The sequence below is a fragment of the Anolis carolinensis genome, chromosome 3 (assembly GCF_035594765.1).
Source record: "Anolis carolinensis isolate JA03-04 chromosome 3, rAnoCar3.1.pri, whole genome shotgun sequence".
NCBI lineage: Eukaryota > Metazoa > Chordata > Lepidosauria > Squamata > Dactyloidae > Anolis > Anolis carolinensis.
In genome coordinates, this window is record NC_085843.1 from 187,970,508 (window position 1) to 187,996,171 (window position 25,664).

General features: G+C 43.8%; 1 protein-coding gene across 2 annotated transcripts in view; it reads left to right on the plus strand.

Annotated features, from left to right (window-relative positions):
• The first annotated feature begins 9,766 nt into the window (after nucleotides 1-9,766).
• Nucleotides 9,767-25,664, plus strand: part of chuk (component of inhibitor of nuclear factor kappa B kinase complex) — a 47,989-nt gene continuing 32,091 nt past the window's right edge. Inside the window, exons 1-3 of one of the 2 annotated variants that reach the window (XM_008117758.3) lie at nucleotides 9,767-9,967; nucleotides 14,871-14,965; nucleotides 17,216-17,330. In XM_008117758.3, coding sequence (XP_008115965.2) covers nucleotides 9,842-9,967; nucleotides 14,871-14,965; nucleotides 17,216-17,330 — 336 coding nt within the window. In that variant the 5' untranslated portion in view covers nucleotides 9,767-9,841. Of the gene's footprint in view, nucleotides 9,968-11,990; nucleotides 12,114-14,870; nucleotides 14,966-17,215; nucleotides 17,331-25,664 lie in introns of those variants that run through there. The other variant, XM_062975952.1, reaches the window with a different exon arrangement.

Genomic DNA, 25,664 nt, shown 5'->3' on the forward strand with positions numbered 1-25,664 from the left:
TGTTATAAAACAATCTTGAGATGGTAGATGGCTCCAATACTGTTAAGTTATTATAATATAAACAACCTACAAAATGGTTGGAAGTGCAATAAAGAAATGGGAGTATGGTGAACGTGTGAAAAATTTAAAAATTGGATAAAGCATTTGTTGAAATTAATGACATACTGTTGATTAATCTACAAAAAAATCCAAATATAGCACTTCTATTAAATTCTGGAGACAAAAGATTTAAATGACAAAAGAAAGAAAGAACAGTAATTATTGTCACTGCTTTAAATTAGTTATAGCCAAAAAAATGGAAAGAAAATTATGATTACGAAACTGATGATTAGTACAAAGAGGTGCGGAACATTGCAATGAACAATAAACTGACTTGTGAAATAAAATGTAAAAAGTGATTAATGAAAAGAAATTAATTTGAGGTAATATGGAGCGAATTCTTAAAATATATATTTGTCAATGGAAAAGGAATAAAACCAAATCAATATACACTAGCATTTTGGAGAATAGGTCAATATAAGAATCATTAATATTACGCTCACCACGGCCACCACGCTCACCAAGAGATGCAACAAAAGCAAAACATTCCCATCACATGCACCAGCTGTGGCATGTTCCGCTTTTTCACACAAAAACTAGACAACTACATCTGCTCCAAATGCAAACAGATGACTCTGATGGAGCAGAGGATCCAACAGCTCGAGCACCGTATTAAGACCCTTAAGGACATTCAGGCACTCGAGCTCTTCTTGGACACTGCACAACACGCTGCTGTAGATCTGCAGCCTGCATCACACCAACACCACCAAGACCATGATCAGGAACCTTATGGGGAGATCAACTCAAAGGTAGACAACCCTCAGGCTTGGAAGGAGGTCACCCATAGAAGGAGACGCAGGACCAGGCAGCCTCCGCAGAACTCCTCTGCTCAGCTGCATTTACACAACAGATTTGAAATTCTTACATCATTAACATACAATCAGGAAACACATCTTGTGGAGGACCACAGTTTCTTAGATACCACTCAGTGGACCACCCTGGATCAATGCGCAGGGGATAGCCCTGACAGGGACAGTGCATCACCACAGTCACACTTATGTAATCATGCAAATGCTCCATCCCCAATCATAGACCAGGAGCAACAGGAACATCCTTGGGAGAGTAATGGGCTCTCGGATGTATCTCAATGGATTGTCATTGATGAATGCACTGGGGATGTTGAGGAGGAGGACAACACTTTACACCTACATGATTCACTTCAACAGGAACACTCTTCAGGGGACATACACACTGTCTTGCACAAAAGGGACCCTGTCAATCCTCAAAGGAAACAGGTCTTGGTAGTAGGTGACTCCCTCCTTAGAGGAACGGAAGCCATCATTTCCAGACCGGATGGGATGGCTCGAGAAACATGCTGCCTCCTGGGGGCAAAAATACACCATATCACTCAGAGGCTCAGCAGGCTCCTAAAGCCCCATCACCCTCCCCACCTTATGTTGATTCATGTAGGTACCAATGACACCGCTAGGCATACTTTTCAAAAGATCACAAATGATTTTCGAGCTCTGGGAACAAAGCTAAAACTGTATAATGTACATGTGATCTTTTCATCCCTCCTCCCCGTTGTAGGACACGGCTCTACAAGGGCCGGAAAAATAGTACAGGTCAATAACTGGCTCAGAAAATGGTGTCAAGAGGAGCATTTTGGCTTCCTTGACCATGGTCTACTCTTCCAAGAGGATGGACTACTGGCAAGCGATGGGGTGCATCTCACACAAGTAGGAAAACATCTTTTTGCACACAGACTCACAAACCTCATCAGGCGCACTTTAAACTAAATCCACTGGGGGAGGGGAACAACAGCCTGGCGAACACTATATTACCCACGACCACAGGGAATCGCCAAAAGGCTAAACGGAGGGCTGCACAAACACAGCAAGGACCAAGTACAGAGAGCACAATAATCCCAAATAAACAGTTCGAGGGGAGGTCACAGGGGCTTACATGTCTTTACACTAATGCTCAGAGCATGGGAAATAAGCAAGACGAACTCCAACTCCTAGCACAGCACCACACATACGATGTCATAGGCATCACTGAAACCTGGTGGGATGACTCCCATCACTGGAATTTAACCATTGAGGGCTATAACCTCTTTCACAGAAATAGAACAAAGGGGAGAGGAGGGGGGGTAGCTTTATATGTCAAAAACAGTTACGTTGCAGAAGAAATGCAAGACTGTAATCCGGGAAACCAGCTTGAAAGCATCTGGATAAGAATCAAGGGAACCGGGACTCAAAAAGATCTTGTTGTGGGTGTCTACTACAGACCTCCGAGTCAGGATGAAGGACTTGATGAAGCCTTCTGTCAACAGCTGACCAAACAGGCACAAAGAAGAGATATAGTAGTCATGGGCGATTTCAATTATCCCGATATCTGCTGGAAAACAAACTCAGCCAAGAGTACAAAGTCCAACAAATTCCTCACTTGCCTTGCAGATAATTTTATGGTCCAGAAGGTAGAAGAGGCAACAAGGGGATCAGCAACTCTTGATCTAATCTTAACAAATGTGGAAGACCTGATCAATACAGTTGAAGTGGTTGGATCCTTAGGGGCAAGTGACCATGTGCTCCTGCAGTTTGCAATACAAAGGAATGCTGAAACTAAGACAAGTCAAACACGCTTTCTGGACTTTAAGAGAGCTGACTTCCAAAAAATGAAGGAATTACTGAGCGGCATTCCATGGACGCCGATATTAAAAAACAAGGGAGTTAAGGATGGATGGGAGTTTTTCAAAAGTGAAATACTCAAGGCGCAAATGCAAACAGTGCCAACAAAGAAGAAAAATAAGACAAGTGCAAAGAAGCCAGAATGGATGTCCAAAGAACCTCTAACTGAGCTAAAGCTCAAAAGTGACATGCACAAGAAGTGGAAAAGGGGAGAAATCACCAAAGAAGAATTCAAACATATAGCCAACACCTGTAGGGAAAAGGTTCGCAAGGCTAAAGCACAAAATGAGCTCAGGCTTGCCAGGGACATAAAAAACAACAAAAAAGGCTTTTTGCTTACGTTGGTAGAAAAAGGAAGAAAAAGGAGGCGATAGGGCCATTGCAAGGAGAAGATGGGGTGATGGCGACAGGGGACAGGGAAAACGCAGAACTACTTAATGCCTTCTTTGCCTCGGTCTTCTCACAAAAAGAAAGCCATCTTCAACCTCAGCAACACGGAATGGACGAAGGATTGGGGGAAATCCAACCCCAAATAGGGAAACAAGTTGTCCAGGAACACTTGGGCTCTCTAAACGAATTCAAGTCCCCAGGGCCAGATCAGCTACACCCAAGAGTACTGAAGGAACTAGCGGAAGTTATTTCAGAACCACTGGCAATTATCTTCGAGAGTTCTTGGAGAACGGGAGAAGTCCCAGCAGATTGGAGGAGGGCGAATGTGGTCCCTATCTTCAAGAAGGGAAAAAAGAACGACCCAAACAATTACCGTCCGGTCAGCCTCACATCAATACCAGGCAAAATTCTGGAAAAGATCATTAAGGAAGTGGTCTGCGAACACTTAGAAACAAATGCGGTCATTGCTAATAGTCAACACGGATTTACCAAAAACAAGTCATGCCAGACTAATCTGATCTCTTTTTTCGATAGAGTTACGAGTTGGGTCGATACAGGGAATGCTGTGGATGTAGCGTACCTGGATTTCAGTAAGGCCTTCGACAAAGTCCCCCACGACCTTCTGGCAAATAAACTAGTAAAATGTGGGCTAGACAAAACTACGGTTAGGTGGATCTGTAATTGGCTAAGCGAACGAACCCAAAGGGTGCTCACCAATGCGTCGTCTTCATCATGGAAAGAAGTGACAAGTGGAGTGCCGCAGGGCTCCGTCCTGGGCCCGGTTCTGTTCAACATCTTTATTAACGACTTAGACGAAGGGTTAGAAGGCACGATCATCAAGTTTGCAGACGACACAAAACTGGGAGGGATAGCTAACACTCCAGAAAACAGGAGCAGAATTCAAAACGATCTTGACAGACTAGAGAGATGGGCCGAAACTAACAAAATGAAGTTCAACAGGGACAAATGCAAGATACTTCACTTCGGCAGAAAAAATGGAAATCAAAGATACAGAATGGGGGACGCCTGGCTTGACAGCAGTGTGTGCAAAAAAGACCTTGGAGTCCTTGTGGACAACAAGTTAAACATGAGCCAACAATGTGATACGGCTGCTAAAAAAGCCAATGGGATTCTGGCCTGCATCAATAGGGGAATAGCGTCTAGATCCAGGGAAGTTATGCTCCCCCTCTATTCTGCCTTGGTCAGACCACACCTGGAATACTGTGTCCAATTCTGGGCACCACAGTTGAAGGGAGATGTTGACAAGCTGGAAAGCGTCCAGAGGAGGGCGACTAAAATGATTAAGGGTCTGGAGAACAAGCCCTATGAGGAGCGGCTTAAAGAGCTGGGCATGTTTAGCCAGCAAAAGAGAAGGCTGAGAGGAGACATGATAGCCATGTACAAATACGTGAAGGGAAGTCATAGGGAGGAGGGAGCAAGCTTGTTTTCTGCTGCCCTGCAGACTAGGACACGGAACAATGGCTTCAAACTACAGGAAAGGAGATTCCACTTGAACATCAGGAAGAACTTCCTCACTGTGAGAGCTGTTCGACAGTGGAACTCTCTCTCCGGGGCCGTGGTGGAGGCTCCTTCTTTGGAGGCTTTTAAGCAGAGGCTGGATGGCCATCTGTCGGGGGTGCTTTGAATGCGATTTCCATGTGGTCTCTTCCAACTCTACTATTCTATGATTCTATGATAAGGATGAATATATCCCATGGATGGTGGGGTGCACATAGAGATTACAGGTATAAAAATATATGCTTCATTGTTTTAACAGATTTATTGTACGTTTTGTTAAAGTTAGTTGTCTGTGAGAGACTGGGAGTTAAAATGCTTTCTAAAATCTATAGTGGTTTGGTTAGGCCCCTCTTCTTTCCTTCTTTCCCCCCAAAGTTGAATACAAGATGGACAGAGCACGATAGAAAAATGGGCACTTAATAATTTTGGTGAATATGATTATCCACGGATTATTTGCTGCTGCATCTGCAGGTGCCCTATGCCACTGACCCCTTTCTTCCTTTCTTTCTTCCTTTCTTCCTTCCTTCCTTCCTTCCTTCCTTCCTTCCTTCCTTCCTTCCTTCCTTCCTTCCTTCCTTCCTTCCTTCCTTCCTTCCTTTCCTTTGCATGGTTGTTGGATGCCTTCCTGCCTCTGCTATGAGAAAAGCTGTGTGAAACTGCTCAGAGAGAAAGAAAGGGAATCACAGACCCATATATTTCTCCCTGCATGTGTTTCCTGGCTTCTTGTCCTACAGAACCAATCATAGGTTGCTGTAAGTTGTTGAACTGAATGGCCATGTTCCAGCAGCATTCTTTCCTGATGTTTCACTCGCATCTGTGGCAGGTATTCTCAAAGGTTTGTTCAGAGGTCTGTGGAAATGAGGTGAGTGTGGTGTATATATATCTGTGGAGAAAAGAACTCGTCTATTTGAGGCAAGTGTCAATGTTAGTTTAGCCAGCTTGATTAGCAATTAAGTAGCCTTCCAGCTGCAAAGCCTGGCTGTTACTGTCTGGGGGTATCCTTTGTTTGGGAGATATTAACTGGTACTTACGTAATTGTTGGCTGTCTGGAATTCACCTCTTTCTGAGTGTTGTTCTTTATTTACTGTTTTGTTTCTGGTGTTTTTTAAATACTGGTAATCAAATTTTGTTCATTTTCATCGTTTCCTCCTTTCTGCTGAAATTGTCCACATGCTTGTAGATTTCAATGGCTTTTCTGTGTAGCCTGACATTATGGTTGTCTAAGTGGTCCAGCATTTCTGTGTTTTACAATAGTATTCTGTGTCCAGGTTGGTTCATCAAGTGCTCTGCTATAGCCGACTTCTCTGATTGAATTAGTCTGCAGTGCCTTTCATACTTTTTGGTTTGTATCTGGGTGCTGCATTTGGTGGTCCATATGTAAACTTGTTCACAGCTGCATGATATATGGTGAGTCTGTTGATTGTTTGGAGGTTGTGTTTCTTGATCAGCTTCCCTATGTGGTCAGTGGTTCCCTTTATGTAGGGTAAGAATACTTTTCCTCTAAGTCAGTGGTTCCCAACCTATGGTCCCCTAGTTGTTTTGGACTTTAACTCCCAGCAATCCCAGCTAGCTTTACCAGCTGTTGGGAATTGTGGGAGTTGAAGTCCAAAACATCTAGAGGACCAAAGGTTGGGAACCAATGCTCTAGGTCAGGGGTCCCCAAACTAAGGCACACGCCTTTCCCACCTCCTCCCTCGCCTGGTGCACACCTTCCAAAGCTTTGCTTGTTTATAATGGTATTTTAATTATTATGTAATTAATTATTAATTATTAAGGGGTGCTTTGCTAGTGCTTTTGTGCACAAAGGCAGAAGGGGGTTGGACTAAATGGCCCAAGGGGTCTCTTCCAACCCGCATTATTATTATTATTATTATTATTATTATTATTGACAGAAGGACACAGTATAACACAGCAAACAAGATATATATGCTGGATTTTGTATCACAAAATCACAAGTCGAATACTTCCCAAGCATTTAGGGCTGTGTGATTTATTATTTGAAACACAACAAGATGAGTCCACAGCAGACACTCTGCTGGTTGTTGTAATGGATCACACGTCGGACACTTCCAAAGTGTCTAGGACTGTGTGGTGTAGCGGCGAATAATGTGTGCAGTAAAGTGGCCTTCTGCAGCTGGCAGGTGGTAATTTTGTCGGTGCCAATTTTGTTTAAGTGCAGGCCTAGGTCTTTAGGCACTTCACCCAGTGTGCCAATCACCACTGGGACCACCTTGACTGTCTTGTGCTCCAAAACTCTGTCTATTATTATTATTATTATTATTATTATTATTATTATTATTATTATTATTATTATTATTATTATTAACAACATTGAGGCTGGGTTGCCATCTGTCAGGGGTGCTTTGCTTGTGCTTTTGGTGCACAAAGGTAGAAGGGGGTTGGACTAAATGGCCCAAGGGGTCTCTTCCAACTCTCTTTATTATTTTTATTATGATTATGATTATTATTGACATTGAGGCTGTATTTGTTCCCATTTTGTTTTTTTACTTCAAAATAAGATATGTGCAGTGTGCATGGGAATTTGTTCATAGGTTTTAAAAAAAAAAAAAAAAAACTATAGTTTGGCCCTCCAACGGTCTGAGGGACTGTGAACTGGCCCCCTGTTTAAAAAGTTTGGGGACCCCTGCTCTAGGTGGATCTTTGTCCTTACTCACGCAGCTTGTTCTTGGTCTTGCAGCTCTTCTGATGAGCCTGTAGAGGCCAGTTTAGGTGGTTCAATTCACCTTGGAGGAGGCGGGGTTCACAGATACTTTTTGTACGGTCTGCCTAACCCTAACACGAATCAAGGAACACTAAAGGCACTGCAGACTAATTCAACCAGAGAAGTCAGCCAGAGCAAAGCACTTGATTAATCAACCTGGACACAGCATATTACAGTAGAGTCTCACTTATCCAAGCTAAACGGGCCATCAGAACCTTGGATAAGTGAATATCTTGGATAATAAGGAGGGATTAAGGAAAAGCCCATTAAACATCAAATTAGGTTATGATTTTACAAATTAAGCACCAAAACATCATGTTATACAACACATTTGACAGAAAAAGTAGTTCAATATGCAGTAATGTTATGTTGTAATTACTGTATTTACGAATTTTGCACCAAAATATCACAATAATCCAGAACCTTGGATAAGCGAGTCTTGGATAAGTGAGACTCTACTGTATTTGAGAACACAGAAATGCTGGACCACTCTCATAACCACCATGTCAGACTACACAGAGAAGCCATTGAAATCCACATGCATGTGGACAATTTCAACAAAAAGGAGGACCCCATGAAAATGAACAAAATCTGGCTACCAGTATTTTTAAAAACCTCTAAAATCAGGACATTAAATAAAGAATAGCATTCAGAAAAACAGGAATTGCAGACATGAAACAATCAGGGCCAGCTAACACCTCCCAACAAAAGATTCCCCCAGGCAGGAAGCAGTCAGGCTTTGAATATGCAAGCCAAGGATTACCAAAAAAAGAAACCAACTGGGATTTAGTCAAAGACTATTTAAAACAGGCAAAATTAGATCTCATCTGCTGAAGCCTAATATCTCCAAGACTAGAAGACGACGAAGGGGACATAGTATCGTTATAATGGAATACTAATTATGAATGTTTAAGGAATAGCAAGAGCAGGATGGAAGTCTAGAACTTTTAATTTTTTTATTTTTTTCAAAATATCTTTATTTAATTTTTTAAATCTCTTTTTTCTCGCCATTATTTTGCCTTTTTTTCTCTTTTCTCTCCTTTTTCCTACTTTTCTATAATAAAAATATTGTTCTCCCACTTTCGATGTATACTAAATTTTTCTCATTTTCTCTTATGGTATATGAAATTTCAACAAATACATATTAGTATCTGCAAGGCCATTCAATGCTAATCAAGCTGGTCATTTGCAACATTCAGACTTGCCTCCAACAGACATGAGTACTTTCTCCCACCTTGGACTTTCCACAGATATATAAACCTCGCTTGCCTAGTTTCCAACAGATCTCACATCCTCTGTGGATGCCTGTCATAGATGCAGGCGAAACGTCAGAAGAGAATGCTTCTGGAACACGGCCATACAGCCCGGAAAACTCACAGCAACCCAGTGCTTCCGACCAGGAAAGCCTTAGAAAACAGGGTTGTTGTATGTCTTTCGGGCTGCGTGGCTATGTTCCAGAAGCATTCTCTCCTGACGTTTCGCCCACATCTATGGCAGGCATCCTCAGAGGTTGTGAGGTATGGGTTAGGGTTTAGGAAACAGTTCCTATCTTGGGCGCTGCTGTATATTCTCCACTCATCGCCACCTACCCTCTAGCCCAGGGGTCCCCAAACTTTTTATCCAGAGGGCCGGTCCACAATCCTTCAGACTGTTGAGGGGCCGAATTATCATTTGAAAAAAAATACAAACAAATCCCTATGCATACTGCACATGTCTTATTTGTAGTGCAACAACAACAACAACAAAAGAACAATACAATATTTAAAAATGAAAACAATTTTAAACAACATAAACCTATTAGGATTTCAATGGAAAGTGTGGGCCTGCTACTGGCCAATGAGATAGTCAAGTTAATTAGGATTGTTGTTGTTGTTGTTGTGTGCCTTCAAGTCATGTCAGATTTTGGCCGAGCCTAAGTCTAAAATTAATTAATTATTTACTGCATTTATTTACTACATTTATATCCCGCCCTTCTCACCCCGAAGGGGACTCAGAGCAGCTGTATGTACATACAATATATTATATTATTAGCATAACACAATATTAGCATTATATATTACTATATTGAACTATACCACTATACTATTCTATAATATGTAATATATAACATATAATTAATATTATTATATGGTATTACTATTAGTATTATATTGTATAACATAAGATTATTATCAATATTATATGTATATACAATATATTATATTATTAAAACTGATATAAAAATATTATATTATAAAACTGAGGGCGGGGGCCAGGTAAATGACGTTGGAGGGCCGCATCCGGCCCCCGGGCCTTAGTTTGGGGACCCCTGCTCTAGCCTCAGGAAGACTAATAGTGATTGCGCAAGGCCTTTCTACCTTCCTCCCTCTGCACAGAGCTCCCGGAAGGGGAGGAGCCCACGCCCTGAGGCCACTTCCGCTCCCGTCCCAGGTCTTGCGAGAGCTGGCTTCCCCGGGTGTCCGCGGCTGGCCCAGGCGGGCGGATGGAGGGTCTGGCGGCGGGGCCGGGGCGCGGGGGCCCTCCGGGGGTGGCGCCCTGCGAGCCCTGGGAGGTGCGGGAGCGGCTCGGCACCGGCGGCTTCGGAAACGTCTCCCTCTACCAGCACCGGGTGGGTGGCCAAGTTGGCGGGGCTTTCGCCGTCGGGTGGTGTTTGTTCACTTCAGGACGAAGGCTCCTCAGCGTTTGACTACCTTGAGGGTCCTGTTCCTCGCTTGATGTAACTAGCACGAAGCAAGGCCGTGGGTTTGGTCGGGGGGAGGGGGGAGAGGGGAGGAAGTAGAGAAAGGATGGGCGAAACAGGAGCAGCAGGTGTTGCTGTGAGTTTTCCGGGCTCTATGGCCACGTTCCAGAAGCATTCTCTCCTGACGTTTCGCCTGCATCTATGGCAGGCACCCTCAGAGGTTGTGAGGTCTGTTGGAAACTAGGTAAGTGGGGTTTATATATCTGTGGAAGCTCCAGGGTGGGAGAAAGAACTCTTGTCTTCCTGAGGCAGGTGTGAATGTTGCATTTTGCCACTTTGATTAGCATTAAATAGGAGCCTCCGATGGTCTAGGGCAGGGGTCCCCAAACTAAGACCCGGGGGCCGGATGCGGCCCATCGAAGCCATCTATCCGGCCCCCACGGTACAAGGGCAGAAGGGGGTTGGGCTAAATGACCCAAGGGATCTCTTCCAACCCTCTTTATTATTATTATTATTATTATTATTATTATTGACATTGAGGCTGGGTGGCCATCTGTCAGGGGTGCTTTGCTTGTGCTTTTGGTGCCCAAAGGCAGAAGGGGGTTGGACTCAATGGCCCAAGGGATCTCTTCCAACCCTCTTTATTATTATTATTATTATTATTGACATTGAGGCTGGGTGGCCATCTGTCAGGGGTGCTTTGCTTGTGCTTTTGGTGCCCAAAGGCAGAAGGGGGTTGGACTCAATGGCCCAAGGGATCTCTTCCAACCCTCTTTTTTATTATTATTATTATTGACATTGAGGCTGGGTGGCCATCTGTCAGGGGTGCTTTGCTTGTGCTTTTGGTGCACAAAGACAGAAGGGGAATGGACTCAATGGCCCAAAGGGTCTCTTTTATCTCTTTTTTATTGTTGTTATTATTATTATTATTGCTCAGTGGCCAACTATAGTCCGGCCCTCCAACGGTCCGAAGGATCGTGAACTGGCCCCCAGTTTAAAAAGTTTGGGGACCCCTGGTCTAGGGGATAAAAACCTTGTGACTTGAAGGTTGGGTTGCTGACCTGAAGGCTGCCAGGTTCGAATCCCACCCGGGGAGAATGCAGATGAGCTCCCTCTATCAGCTCCAGCTCCATGCGGGGACATGAGAGAAGCCTCCCACAAGGATGGTAAAACATCAGAAAACATCCGTCCGTCCCCTGGGCAACGTCCTTGCAGATGGCCAATTCTCTCACTCCAGAAGCGACTTGCAGTTTCTCAAGTCGCTCCTGGCAGGAAATAAATAAATAAATAAATAAATAATAGCATTGAATAGCCTTGCAGCTTCAAGGTCTGGCTGCTTCCTCCCTGGGGGAATCCTTTGTTGGGAGGTGTTAACTGGCCTTGATTATTTCCTTTCTGGAATTCTGTTTTCTGAGTGATGTTCCTTATTTACTGCCCTGATTTTAGAGTTTTTTAAAATGCTGGTTGCCAGATTTTGTTCATTTCCATGGTTTCCTCCTTTCACTTGAAATTGTCCTCATGCTTGTGGATTTCAGTAGCTTATCTGTATAGTCTGACATTGGTGGCTGTCAGAGTGGTCCAGCATTTCTTTTCTCAAATAGTATAAATGTGGATAATTTGGTGTCCTCAAGCATGTGGACAATTTCAACAGAAAGGAGGAAACCATGAAAATGAACAAAATCTGGCTACCAGTATTAAAAAAACCTCTAAACTCAGGACAGTAAATAAAGAACAACACTCAGAAGACAGGGGAATTCCAGACAGGAAACAATCAGGGCCAGCTAACACCAACAGGCAGGAAGCAGCCAGACCTGAAAAGATATTCAGTGATAATCAAAGTGGCCAATTGCAACATTCACACCTGCCTCAAGCAGACAAGAGTTCTTTCTCCCACCCTGGACATTCCACATATATATAAACCCCACTTTCCAACAGATCTCATATCCTCTGAGGATGCCTGCCATAAATGCGGACGAAACGCCAGGAAAGGATGCTTCTGGAACATGACCATACAGCCCAGAAAACCCACGGCATCCCAGTGATTCCGGCCATGAAAGCTTTCAACAAGCAGCAGGTGTGTTTGGGAAGGCGGTGCACTAATGGCAAAAGGGAAGCAGGAGAAGCAAAATGCTGGTGGGGTCTGGGTTGATGAAGCTGTGGACAGGGCTGCTACCCTGGCAGAATCTGGCTTCATTGTTTTTGCACTTTTGACACCATGAGCTCACTGTGCCCAGTGGGTAGCTTTAGTAGATACTCCTCTGATTTAGTAGGATTCTTACTATGTTATCCCCTTATTTATCAACTCAAGATTTCTGAAGAAAACTGGCAACCTATGACACTTTATCCCAAAGGGGTGGGGTGAATCATCTCTGTGCCAGACTTGAACTGCAGCAAGAAAGCTGCATTTTAGCAAAGTGTCAACAGACTGTATGGCCGTATTCTAGCAGCATTTTCTCCTGATGTTTCACCTGTATCTGTGGAGCCTCTGAAGATGGAAACCACAGATGCAGGTGAAACGTCAGGAGAAAATTATTATTATTACATTTATTTATACCTCACTTTATCTAGCCTATGGAGGAGCAGATGAATATTTGGGGGGGGGGGGAACCCGGCCCCCTTCTGCCTGCTTTCTTAATAAGGGATAACACACTGTAGGGCCATTTCATACCTATATGTTATATCTCTAGATTCCATTTGAACAGTACTTGGTGATTTCACTTTAGGAGGCCCAAACGCCATCTCTCCCATAAAGCTTATTTTATATGTGCTTTTAATTGTGATATGTATTTTATCATTTTATGTATATTTTCTTCTGTTTTTATGATTGTATACAACATCTAATATTTTCCTTTTGTATGTGACTCCCTTCAGGGTGAGAGGGCGGGTTAGAAATAAATTATTATTATTATTTAAAACACAACAAGATGAGTCCACAGCAGACACTGCTGGCTGTTGTATTGGATCACACGTCGGACACTTTCCAAGTGTTTAGGACTGTGTGATGTATCGGCGAATAATGCGTGCAGATCCCAGTAAGGTGGCCTTCTGCAGCTGGCAGGTGGTAATTTTGTCAGCGCCTATTGTGTTTAAGTGCAGGCCAAGGCCTTTAGGCACTGCACCCAGTGTGCCGATCACCACTGGGACCACCTTGACAGGCTTGTGCCAGAGTCTTTGCAATTCGATCTTTAAATCCTCATATCGTGTCAGCTTTTCCAGTTGTTTTTCTTCAATCCTGCTGTCCCCTGGGATTGCAATATCGACAATCCATACTTTGTTTTTTAACATGATCATGAGGTCAGGAGTATTGTGCTCTAAAACTCTGTCTGTCTAAATTCAAAAGTCCCAGAGTAGCTTGACATGTTCATTCTTTATAACTTTTTCCGGCTTGTTATCCCACCAGTTCTTGGTCGCAGGCAGATGGTATTTGTGGCACAAGTTCCAATTGATCATCTGAGCAACGGTGTTATGCCTCTGCTTGTAGTCTGTCTGTGCAATCTTATTATTATTATTATTATTATTATTATTATTATTATTATTATTATCTTCCCCCCAAAGGGGACTCAAAACAGCATGACATAAAAACATTAGTATACAATTTCAAATATACAAACATTAAACCAGAATTAAACACAAACAGTACTAAAAATTCACAGTTAAAATCCATTAAAAACATATTTAAAGTTAAAAGCCACAGCTGCCACTGACTAGATCTTAAACATCTTCATCTTCAAAGCTTGCCTGAATAAAAAGGTTTTAGCTTACCATCAGAAGGACAGCAGGGAGGAGGCTGTTCTGGATTCCCTGGGAAGAAGGGAATTCCAGAGTCGAGGGGCAGCCACCCACGGCCCTTCCACACAGCCATATAACCCAGAATATCAAGGCAGAAAATCCCACAATATCTGCTTTGAATTGGGTTATGAGTCCACACTGCCATATATTCTAGTTCAAAGCAGATAATGCAGGATTTTTTTCCAGCTGTGTGGAAAGGGCCTGAGAAGGCCCGCTCTCTTGTTCCCACCAAGTAAGCTTGAGATGTAGGTGTGACCAAGAAAATGCTGCTCGAACACAGCCATACAGCCCAGAAACCACACATCACCCCAGTGATTCTGGCTGTGAAAACCTTCGACAATATATTGAAATGTAAACATTTGTGTTGCTTTCTATCTGGGAAGAGGCTGCAGCTGTTTTTGCTGCCGTCTTGCTCTCCTCAGGTGCAGGCAGCCCAGTGACAGGGAATGGCACTTACTTTGCCCCATTATTCTTGTCTCTTCAGTGCTCACCAGGTTCATTTGTTGCTTGGAGCCTGGAATGACACTAGTTGGAGTGACAAAGCGATCAGAGAAGAGGGGGACAAAAAGGGAAAGGTCATTCCGGCTAATGGGAACCCAGAAGCCGCACCACCCAATTGCTCTCCCCCTCTCATGTTAATTTGTAGCTCTGGCTGTTGTCATTGCAGACATTAAGCAACGAACACCACCATTTTCGTCCCCTGTGAATACTGCAGAGTCCAGAATGATGGGGACAAGATAAGTTTGGCAAAACTGAACTGGCTCCGGTGCTGCTAGGCTATGTGGACACCATGCAGTTACTGGGCTGGCCCAGGAGCTGGACCATGATGACACTGATCCAGAGTATTCCACTCCCAATCAGGATTGCTGTTGTGTGGATGCGCAAAAGTCTGAATAAGATGAGCCTGAAATAGAGAAGAGCTGGGATTTCCTTTAAATATGGTTCTGACATGCCCTCGGATATACCTTAAATAGTCCCTGCTTGGTGTAGAATATGCAGTCACCAGTGTGGTTATGTTTTAATTCTCTCCTCTGCATGACAGGATTTAGGTACAAAGTTAGCAATCAAGTCTTGTCGCCTGGAACTAAGTGTGAAAAACAAAGATCGGTGGTGCCATGAAATCCAGATTATGAAAAAGTAAGTTCTCATTTTGTTTTTCCAAAATATTTTTTCTATTTATGTATATGTGTCTGGCATACCTTTTTATTAGTCCCAACTAGATGCTGATGGTGGTGGTGATAATGCTAATTATGAGACTCATTGACTAAAGAGTCACTGCATTGGTAAATCTCATTAATTCAGTGAATCAACTAATCAGCACAAACAATAAGATTTAGATCTGTGTGTTTATTTAAAAACAATACATGTATGTACTGAAGTAGAATAATATACAAGGTATATTAACAAAATACTATACATTCCTAAATCCTTTTGAGAACCATTACTCAACTCATAACTTCTGTCATAAGAATCAGCTGGTAAAGAAACATTGGGTGAAAAAGGACAGTTATGTAAAGAGCGAACTCTTGTGATGACTCATGGGCCTTGTAGTCCTGTTCCTAGTACTTTTGTGGCAGACGAAGAGGAAAACATGGGATTTTCGCCGGTTCAGCCAGAGCCGGAGCCTCTTCACCTGCAGGATGTTGATATTTGCCCACAAGAATCCAGCCAAACAGGCCTTGGACAGAACTCCCCCCCATTCTCTCGGAGGGAAAATTATTCTAAAGATAGGGGAGTCAGAGAGGCTAATCGCAGAAGCCTGAGAATCGCTGCCAAACAAATGGCTGATTAGGTCTGCTTCCCTTGGGAACTTCTAAGGAGTCATGCATCTGGACAGAGTTGGGTTTCGCTTCTCGTTCTCTAGGGAAAGAGTTCTGTTGGCGGGAAAACGAGACCCATATAGGTGCTTGGCGCCAGGGATACTTTGCGGAGTCAATTGATCAGCTTGAGGAGAGAGATCGTGTGTGGACTTCGTAATCCCAGTTCCTTGCTTCCCGGATCAAGTTTCAAGCCTTGCCTTGTCTCATGTTTTTACCACGGACTATGTTTCATGCTTCATGTTCATCTTGCCTCCAGTCAAGGATCTAGTCGAGAATCAAGTTTATTCCAGCCTTGTTGTCAAGCTTCATTGGACTTTAAAGACTCTGTTATTTCCCCACACTATTGCTTGTCAAAGTGTGTGTTTCGGTCAAGTGGATTAAAACTTTGAACTCTAATATCTTATATTGGACAATACATTTCTGGACTATATTTGACCTTATCTGAAAGGTCTGCTTCTGAACTATATTCTTCACTTGTTTTTATTGATTTTATATATTTCTTTATTAAAGATATTAGATAGATTCTGGCCTCTGTGTAAGGTTATTGGTGCTCTGCAGCCTGGGTCCTGACAACTCTACACAATCCAGTTCCCATCATTCTCACCTTAGTCAGGTCTTTGTGGTTTAATGACTCTCGATTGTTACAAAATATGGTGGGAAGTCCTATTTTGAGTCAATGAGAACTACTTGGTTTGTATTTTAACTTATTCTTAGAAATATTTTTCCCAAAACCCAGAAATACCGAAACTCCTGTCATATGATGGGAATACTTGCTCAGTGCTCCACATTTCCTCTGGCATTTATTGAATGAATGTTTGCTTATGTATTTCATTTTCACTGGGATTAGATACCAATGATATATTATTTTGGAAACATGTTCCCCCTGAGAGAAGATGCAGATTTTTTTGGAACTTTTTGTTAATGTTTTCTATTTAACATTTGTCATTTTTATGTAGATCATTACCCCATGTTTTCTTGAAGTACTCAGGGTCTGTGTATTTTGATTAGCCAGTTGATGACATATTTTGACATTTAACCTTTAATGTTTGTTTGGAAATTTTTGTAGTAATGTTTCAAATTTCACAGCAACCCATTTAAACCTTTTAAAATTGTCTTAGAGCAGTTGAGCTTGGTATAATTTAAATTATTCCTATTTCAAAATACAGTAGAGTCTCACTTATCCAACGTTCTGGATTATCCAACACATTTTTTGTAGTCAATGTTTTCAAAACATCGTGATATTTTGGTGCTAAATTTGTAAATACAGTAATTACTACATTGCATTAATGTGTAATGAACTATGTTTTCTGTCAAATTTGTTGTATAACATGATGTTTTAGTGCGTAATTTGTAAAAGCATAACCTAATTTGATGTTTAATAGGCTTTTTCTTAATCCCTCCTTATTATCCAACATATTTGCTTATCCAACGTTCTGCCGGGCCGTTTATGTTGGATAAGTGAGACTCTACTGTACTGGTATTGTAAAATCTCCTACTATACAGAAGGAAATTCATGTGCATAGATTAAGCATTTTATGAAAATGCAATATTTTCCTCATTTTTTTAGACTGAACCACCCCAATATTGTCAAAGCCTGTGATGTGCCTGAAGAAATGAATTTCCTTGTTAATGATGTTCCACTTTTGGCAATGGAATATTGCTCCAAGGGAGATCTCAGGAAGGTAAGTCGTATCTCTTAATGACATGACTGGAACAGGATTATGGTTCAGTAACTTGGCTTTGAGATTTTGTTGTTGTGCAAGTAATATGAGGTGTTACTCTTTCTGTACAGATAGCTTTCCTAACAATTTTGTGATGGACTTCAGTATACAATAGTCAAATTAGATGGGATGGGGGAAATCTCAAGACTGAGGCATTAGAAGATGAGATGCAGCCAACAAGCTGTAGATAGCCTACTGCAGGTTCTTTTGCCCTCCCAATTTCCCTCCCCACACCAGTGTTAGTTAGGGAACATAAGTCCAATTCAGCTTTCAAATATAAGAATCAAGGTGGTTATGTGTGCATTCTGTTTACACGCCTTTGTTTAGTAAGATGTTGGGAATCCAATTGTTTGCAAGTGGCACATGAGTATGGCATGCATTTTGTTACTTATTGAGTATTTTATTACTTTTTTACTTTGAATTGCTTCTGTTAATCTTTCTAGTTATGTTAATTGGTGCTGTTTATTGATTTTTTGTGAATTTTGTTGTAGCCTATGTGTTATGTGTTGCATTTTTGTGCTATTTTGTAAGCCACCCCGAGATCCTTTTGGGAGATGGTGGCGGGATATAAATAAAGCTATTATTATTATTATTGACACAACGACATAGTTTGACACAGCAAACAAGATAGATATGCTGGATTTCGTATCACAAGTCGAACACTTCCCAAGCGTTTAGGACTGTGTGATGTATTTTCGGATGATGCACACAGATCCCAGTAGGGTGGCCTTTTGCAGTTGGCAGATCGTAATTTTGTCAATGTCTATTGTTTCCAAATGCCAGCTGAGATCTTTTGGCACAGCACCCAATGTGCCGATCACCACTGGGACCACCTGTACTGGTTTCTGCCAGAGTCTTTGAAGTTCGATCTTAAGGTCCTGATAGCGACTGAGTTTTTCCTGTTGTTTTTCATCAATTCGACTGTCACCTGGAATGGTGACATCAATAATCCAAACCTTTTTCTTTTCCACAACTGTGAGGTCTGGTGTGTTGTGTTCCAGAACTTTGTTAGTCTGGATTTGGAAGTCCCTCTGTCAAGGACAGAACGCCACAAGATCAAAGATAACAGAGTTTATTGGATAACAGAACTCAAAATGCCCGTAAAATACAAGGGCCAGGCAGTATTAGCCTTTAAAAGCAAAAAGGGGCAAGGAAAAACGTTCAAAAGATAAACCGGATTAAACCGGAGTTTAATCCGGGTAAAAACAAAACAGCTTGCTTCAGCTTGGGGATAAACAAAACAGAAGCCGGGGAACAAAGTGTTCAAAAGAATGCAATTAATTGGCAGCAGATTCCTCTCTGCTGCCAGCACTGTGCTTTGAGTAACTTGAGTCACTCCTCCACACAGCAGGCAAGATTTCCAATACACACAGATCAGCCGAGGATTGAAGCAGTAGAGTAGACCCAGTTCCTTTCCGTAGTTCAAGCCAGACGTTTGTAGTTTCACCAAGTCCGAGTAGGGGGAAGTCAAGCCGTGGTCAGTTCAGTCCGAAATCCAAAGCAGGAGATGGCGTCCGTCAAGAAGACGACGGAAGGTCAAAGCTAATGAGATTAAGCACAAGTTTGCACAAACAAAAGCCCACACAATTCCTCCCGCCGTCTGACCCCAAATTCCAAAACAACTTACGTATCAGCACACGAAAACACACCAGTCTTCAGGAAAGCGTCCCACACAGATCCCAAGCGTTCGTCCAGATTACCTTGCCCAACGCAATTTGCAATTGCTCCCAAGCCTCATTTTATGCCAGTTACAAATCCTCATCACTATCAGCTGCCCTCCTTAACCCGGGCGTTTCCTCATCACTTTCCTCATCAGAGCTGGAACACCTCTGACTACGCCCCACAGCATCCCCAGCTGTGGATCCCGTCCCATCCCTCCAGCTTGTCCATGGGTCTAATCCTGAAGGTCCCCATTCATCTTCCATCCCATCATTGCCAGTGGCACCCAATTCCTCCCTCACCCGAGTCCAATCCATCTCATCCTCCTCCGAGCTAACCAGCCCCTCCTCCATTCTCTCCGTAAACCCCTCAAAAGACTCTTCGTCAGATGGTGCTGCAAAGATATCTCGCAGTCTCTTTCTTTCTCGCTCCTCGAGAGTATCTGACTCTCGAGGAGTCTTACGCCCACGTCTGCCAGTAACAGAGCCAGGAGGCTCAATCATAACACTATCCCCTCTCACAAAGGCCTCCTCCCCCGAAGGCGGAGAGGTGGCAGTGATACCCTCCGCTATAGCACCACGACGACTGGAGGTATCTAATTTTAACAGTGAACGATGGAAAACTGGATGGACCTTTAAACTAGACGGTAAACGCAAACGAAACGCAACGGAAGAAATCTTTTTAACGATAGGAAAGGGACCCAAATACCGAGGCGCAAACTTTCCCCCAGCCTGTTTAATATGTTTGGAAGACAACCACACCAAATCCCCTTCTTCCAACTCCTCCCCTGCCTGCCTGCGGCGATCGGCCTGAGTCTTTTGCGTTGCCTTAGCTTCCAACAGTAAGCGACGGGCAACATCATGCAACGCAGCCATTTCCGAAGAGCGGTACACAGGGTCAGAAGAGACCACATTGGTCGACGGCGCCACACCTCCCCGTGGGTGAAAACCATACGTTAGCTCAAATGGCGTATGCTGACTAGACGTGTGCACCGCATTGTTGTAAGCGAACTCCGCCACCGGTAGCCACTTCACCCAAGCAGTGGGTTGATCTAAACAAAAACAACGTAAATATTGCTCTAAGAGCCCATTAACCCGTTCCGACTGACCATCCGTTTGCGGATGAAACGCAGAAGAAACGTTTAACTTAGTACCTAAGCACTCATGGAAGTGTTTCCAAAAGCGTGACACAAATTGCGGAGCCCTATCCGAAATAATCACCTCGGGAGCTCCGTGCAAACGATAGATGTGCTTAGTAAACAGTAAGGCCAACGTAGGGGCCGCCGGAATGGTTGAACAAGGAATAAAATGAGCCAGTTTGCTAAATAAATCCACCACCACCCAAATACAAGTATAACCCCCAGACTTAGGCAAATCCGAAATAAAATCCATGGAAATGATTTGCCATGGCCTCTCAGGAACAGGTAGCGACGACAACAAACCTCTAGGGCGCCCAACAGGCGTCTTACTCTGCTGGCAAACAGCGCAGCTGTCACAAAAGCGCAGAATGTCTTGCCGCATCTTTGGCCACCAGTAGCTCCTGGTGATAAGCTGCACGGTCTTGAACCTGCCAAAGTGCCCAGCCATGGGTTCGTCATGGTGGGCTCTAATCACCTCCAACCTGAGGGCCCCCACTGGTACATAGACCTGCCCCCTGCGTACCAATACTCCGTCTTGATCTTGTAGATGAGGCAGTATTGTACGGTTACCTGCTGATAACAGCATAAGTTGCTCCTGAGTCCACACATCGTCCCTCTGAGCCTCAAGGATCTGGTCATGTAACCCGAGCTCATTATCTACAACACATAGAGAGGCAGTAGGCAAGATGGTCTGACATACTACCTGCTCATTGGTCTTAAACTCCGGCTTGCGGGACAAGGCGTCGGCCCGCAAGTTTGCCTTCCCCTCCACGAACTGCACTTTGAAATTAAACCTGGAGAAAAACAAAGCCCATCGGATTTGACGCTGGTTTAACTTTTTTGCTGTTTGCAAGTGCTCCAAATTCTTGTGATCAGACCTGACCACGATTTGGTGCCGCGCCCCTTCTAGCCAGTGCCGCCACACCTCAAACGCCACCTTAATCGCCAACAACTCCTTCTCCCATATGGTATAGTTCTGCTCGAATGGTGTTAGTTGCCGCGAGTAAAATCCACAGGGACGCAAGGTCCCTGAGGAATCTTTCTGAGACAATACAGCCCCCAACGCGTAGCTAGAAGCGTCCGCTTCTACCACGAACGGTTTGTCAACATCAGGATGTGTTAGTATGTTGTCTGATTGAAAGCTAGACTTTAGTTGTAAAAACGCGTCGTGAGCTTCCCGCCCCCACACAAATGGCTGTTTCTTACGCAGGAGCTGCGTCAAAGGCACCGTGAGCTTTGCAAAATTCGGAATAAACTCCCGGTAGTAATTAGCGAATCCTAAGAACCTTTGCACATCCTTCTTAGTCTTAAGCTCCTGCCATGAGTTGACGGCGTCAACCTTATGTGGGTCCATTTTAAGTTCCCTACCTGACACTACATGACCTAGGAACTCCACTTCAGGCACATGAAAGACGCACTTGGAAGCCTTGGCGAAGAGCCCATTAGCCCGCAGACGGTGCAGAACCTGCTTGACATGTTGACGATGTTCTTTCTCGTCCTTAGAAAAAATCAAGATATCATCCAAATAAATCACTAAAAATTGGTCAATTAGGTCCCTAAACACATCGTTCATGAACCTCTGGAAGACCGCAGGCGCATTGCAAAGTCCGAAAGGCATGACTCGGAACTCGTGGCATCCGAAGCACGTGTTAAATGCCGTCTTCCATTCATCACCTTCCCGTATTCGGATTAAGTTATACGCCCCCCGCAGGTCAAGCTTGGTAAAGACCTTAGCCCCTTGCACCCTTGATAACAGTTCCGAGATTAAAGGCAGCGGGTACCTATCCCGAATGGTGTATTTGTTTAGGATCCGATAATCGCAGACCAACCTAAGTTCCCCAGTCTTTTTGGCTACAAAGAATACCGGTGCCGCAGTTGGAGAGCTAGATGGGCGAATAAACCCCTTGGCTAAATTTTCATCTAGGAACTCTCGCAAAGCTTGCCTTTCCGGTACAGTCAAGGCGTACAGCCTTCCTGCTGGCAATTTCGCACCTTCCGCTAGCTTAATGGCGCAATCATACGGCCTGTGCGGCGGTAACTTGTCCGCTTCTTTTTTACAAAATACATCAGAGAACTCCCCGTACTCAGCAGGCACTCCCTCCATATCAGATTGAGAAACGTTCAGAGTGCAACAATCCTGCCTCTTTAAGGTCAACTTACGTGTCACCCAATCTACTTGTGGATTTACTACAGCTAGCCAATCCATCCCCAGGATCACATCGTATCTGGGCAAGCTTGTAATATCCCACACAAACGTTCCCGTTACTCCCTGCACCTCCCACATTACTGCTGAGGTCTCATGGTTAACCACCCCAGTCTCCAGCAGTCTCCCATCCGCTCCTTCCACCCACACGTCGCATGCCTTGCGCACTCTAGGAATGCCATGCTTCCTAGCAAACTCAATATCCACGTAAGAGACCGTAGCCCCTGAGTCCAGCAGTGCCAAAGTAGAAACAAGTTCCTTTCCCCCAACAGATAATGTAATGGGTACGAAAACATGCTTCCTCCCCTCAGTTGACTGCTTTAGTAGCCCTAATGCGTTGGACTCACGTCGCACTAGGGCTGGCCTTTTCCCGAAAGCTGGGAAGGTTTCACATTACAGTTTTTGGCAAAATGCCCAGCATTCCCACAGTACAAACACAACCCCAGCTGCCTCCTGCGGTTCTTTTCTTCTGTAGACAGCTTTTTAAAGACCCCAAGCTCCATAGGCTCTTCCCCCATCACCACAGGTGCCCTGGTTACATGCATAGGTGGCGCACACATTGCTTTCGAGTGTTTACGGGACTCGAACCTGGCGTCCAAACGCAGCACCTTAGCTACTAAGGCATCCCAATTCTCAGCCGGCTCCAAGCGTGCTAATTCATCCTGGAGATAATCACTTAACCCAGCAGTAAACAAAAGCATGAATGCATTTTCCCCCCAGTCCAGCTGGTGGCGATACAAATTAAACTTATTTAAGTAATCCAAAACAGTCCCCTTTCCCTGTTTCAACCGATACAGAGCCCACCCAGCATTCTCCGTGCGGAGAGGGTCCCCAAAAGTGTCAGTTAGTAACTTCTTGAAATTATTCAAATTGTCCTTGACTGGGTCATTTCCCAAAATTAAATTAGTGGCCCATTGTCCTGCAGGACCAGTCAACAAACTCAAAATAAATGCCACCTTGCTAGTGTCTGTAGGGTAAGCATGAGCACTGAGCTGGGAAAAATAAAGCTCAACTTGTGCCAAAAAAGTTGGCAACTTGCACCTGGTTCCGTCAAAGCGTTCAGGAGTCAAAACATGTCCTTTAACAGCATTAGCTGTTTGACTGACAGTAAAGGCCGTTTGTAATTGATCGAACTTAGCCCTTAACTCATCCATCGTCTTCCTGACGGGATTTATTACTGCAATAAACCTTTTTTATGGCGTTGGGCAATCTGTCAAGGACAGAACGCCACAAGATCAAAGATAACAGAGTTTATTGGATAACAGAACTCAAAATGCCCGTAAAATACAAGGGCCAGGCAGTATTAGCCTTTAAAAGCAAAAAGGGGCAAGGAAAAACGTTCAAAAGATAAACCGGATTAAACCGAAGTTTAATCCGGGTAAAAACAAAACAGCTTGCTTCAGCTTGGGGATAAACAAAACAGAAGCCGGGGAACAAAGTGTTCAAAAGAATGCAATTAATTGGCAGCAGATTCCTCTCTGCTGCCAGCACTGTGCTTTGAGTAACTTGAGTCACTCCTCCACACAGCAGGCAAGATTTCCAATACACACAGATCAGCCGAGGATTGAAGCAGTAGAGTAGACCCAGTTCCTTTCCGTAGTTCAAGCCAGACGTTTGTAGTTTCACCAAGTCCGAGTAGGGGGAAGTCAAGCCGTGGTCAGTTCAGTCCGAAATCCAAAGCAGGAGATGGCGTCCGTCAAGAAGACGACGGAAGGTCAAAGCTAATGAGATTAAGCACAAGTTTGCACAAACAAAAGCCCACACAATTCCTCCCGCCGTCTGACCCCAAATTCCAAAACAACTTATGTATCAGCACACGAAAACACACCAGTCTTCAGGAAAGCGTCCCACACAGATCCCAAGCGTTCGTCCAGATTACCTTGCCCAACGCAATTTGCAATTGCTCCCAAGCCTCATTTTATGCCAGTTACAAATCCTCATCACTATCAGCTGCCCTCCTTAACCCGGGCGTTTCCTCATCACTTTCCTCATCAGAGCTGGAACACCTCTGACTACGCCCCACAGCATCCCCAGCTGTGGATCCCGTCCCATCCCTCCAGCTTGTCCATGGGTCTAATCCTGAAGGTCCCCATTCATCTTCCATCCCATCATTGCCAGTGGCACCCAATTCCTCCCTCACCCGAGTCCAATCCATCTCATCCTCCTCCGAGCTAACCAGCCCCTCCTCCATTCTCTCCGTAAACCCCTCAAAAGACTCTTCGTCAGATGGTGCTGCAAAGATATCTCGCAGTCTCTTTCTTTCTCGCTCCTCGAGAGTATCTGACTCTCGAGGAGTCTTACGCCCACGTCTGCCAGTAACAGAGCCAGGAGGCTCAATCATAACACCCACAGTATCTTTGCGTGTTCATTTTCCATTATCTTTGCAAGTTTGTGATCCCACCAGTTCTTTACTGCAGGGAGGTGGTACTTGAGGCATAAGTTACAGTGAATCATTTGGGCCACATAGTTGTGCCTCTGTTTGTAGTCTGTCTGTGCAATTTTCTTACAGCAGCTGAGGATATGATCAATGGTTTTGTCAGCTTCCTTGCACAATCTGCATTTTGGGTCATCAGCTGATTTTTTGATCTTGGCCTTAATTGCATTTGTTCTGATGGCTTGGTCCTGGGCTGCAAGGATCAGGCCTTCTGTCTCCTTCTTCAGGGTCCCATTCGTGAGCCATAGCCAGGTCTTCTCCTTATCAGCTTTTCCTTCAATTTTGTCAAGAAACTAATAATAATAATAATAATAATAATAATAATAATAATAATAATATCTGAATACAGATGGATTGCAGCCATAATTGGGCTGCTAGTCAAATAGATGATTTGACTATAGCTGAATTGTGAAGGAGAAAACATGGTGAAAGCCATATGGCATCCAAACACACCTTTTATACTTGTATTGGATTATTCTCCTGCTGCTAACAAACTCAAAACAATAGCAATCCTAAATGAAGAGATCACAGCAATCTATTGAATTCTTAGAAGATTGACAATCAAAAATATCTATATGCTCAAGGACACGATGATGATTTTTATAATCCTCTGAGAGACATTTGATTCATTTGCTCATGTTAGTGATTCAGGGCTTGCCATGGGAAACCCAGGTGGGAATGTTGGCTTCTTATCCCAATTGTTACTTCTTTGTGATCTCTGTGACTCACACAAATGATCATTTGCACCTGTGCACTGCATCTCACTGAAACCTAATAGTAATAAGATCAGCACCCTGTGTTTACTGGTTTGGAGGAAAAGTCATCCCAGGCACGAACTGTCTGCACTATCTTTTGCAGGCT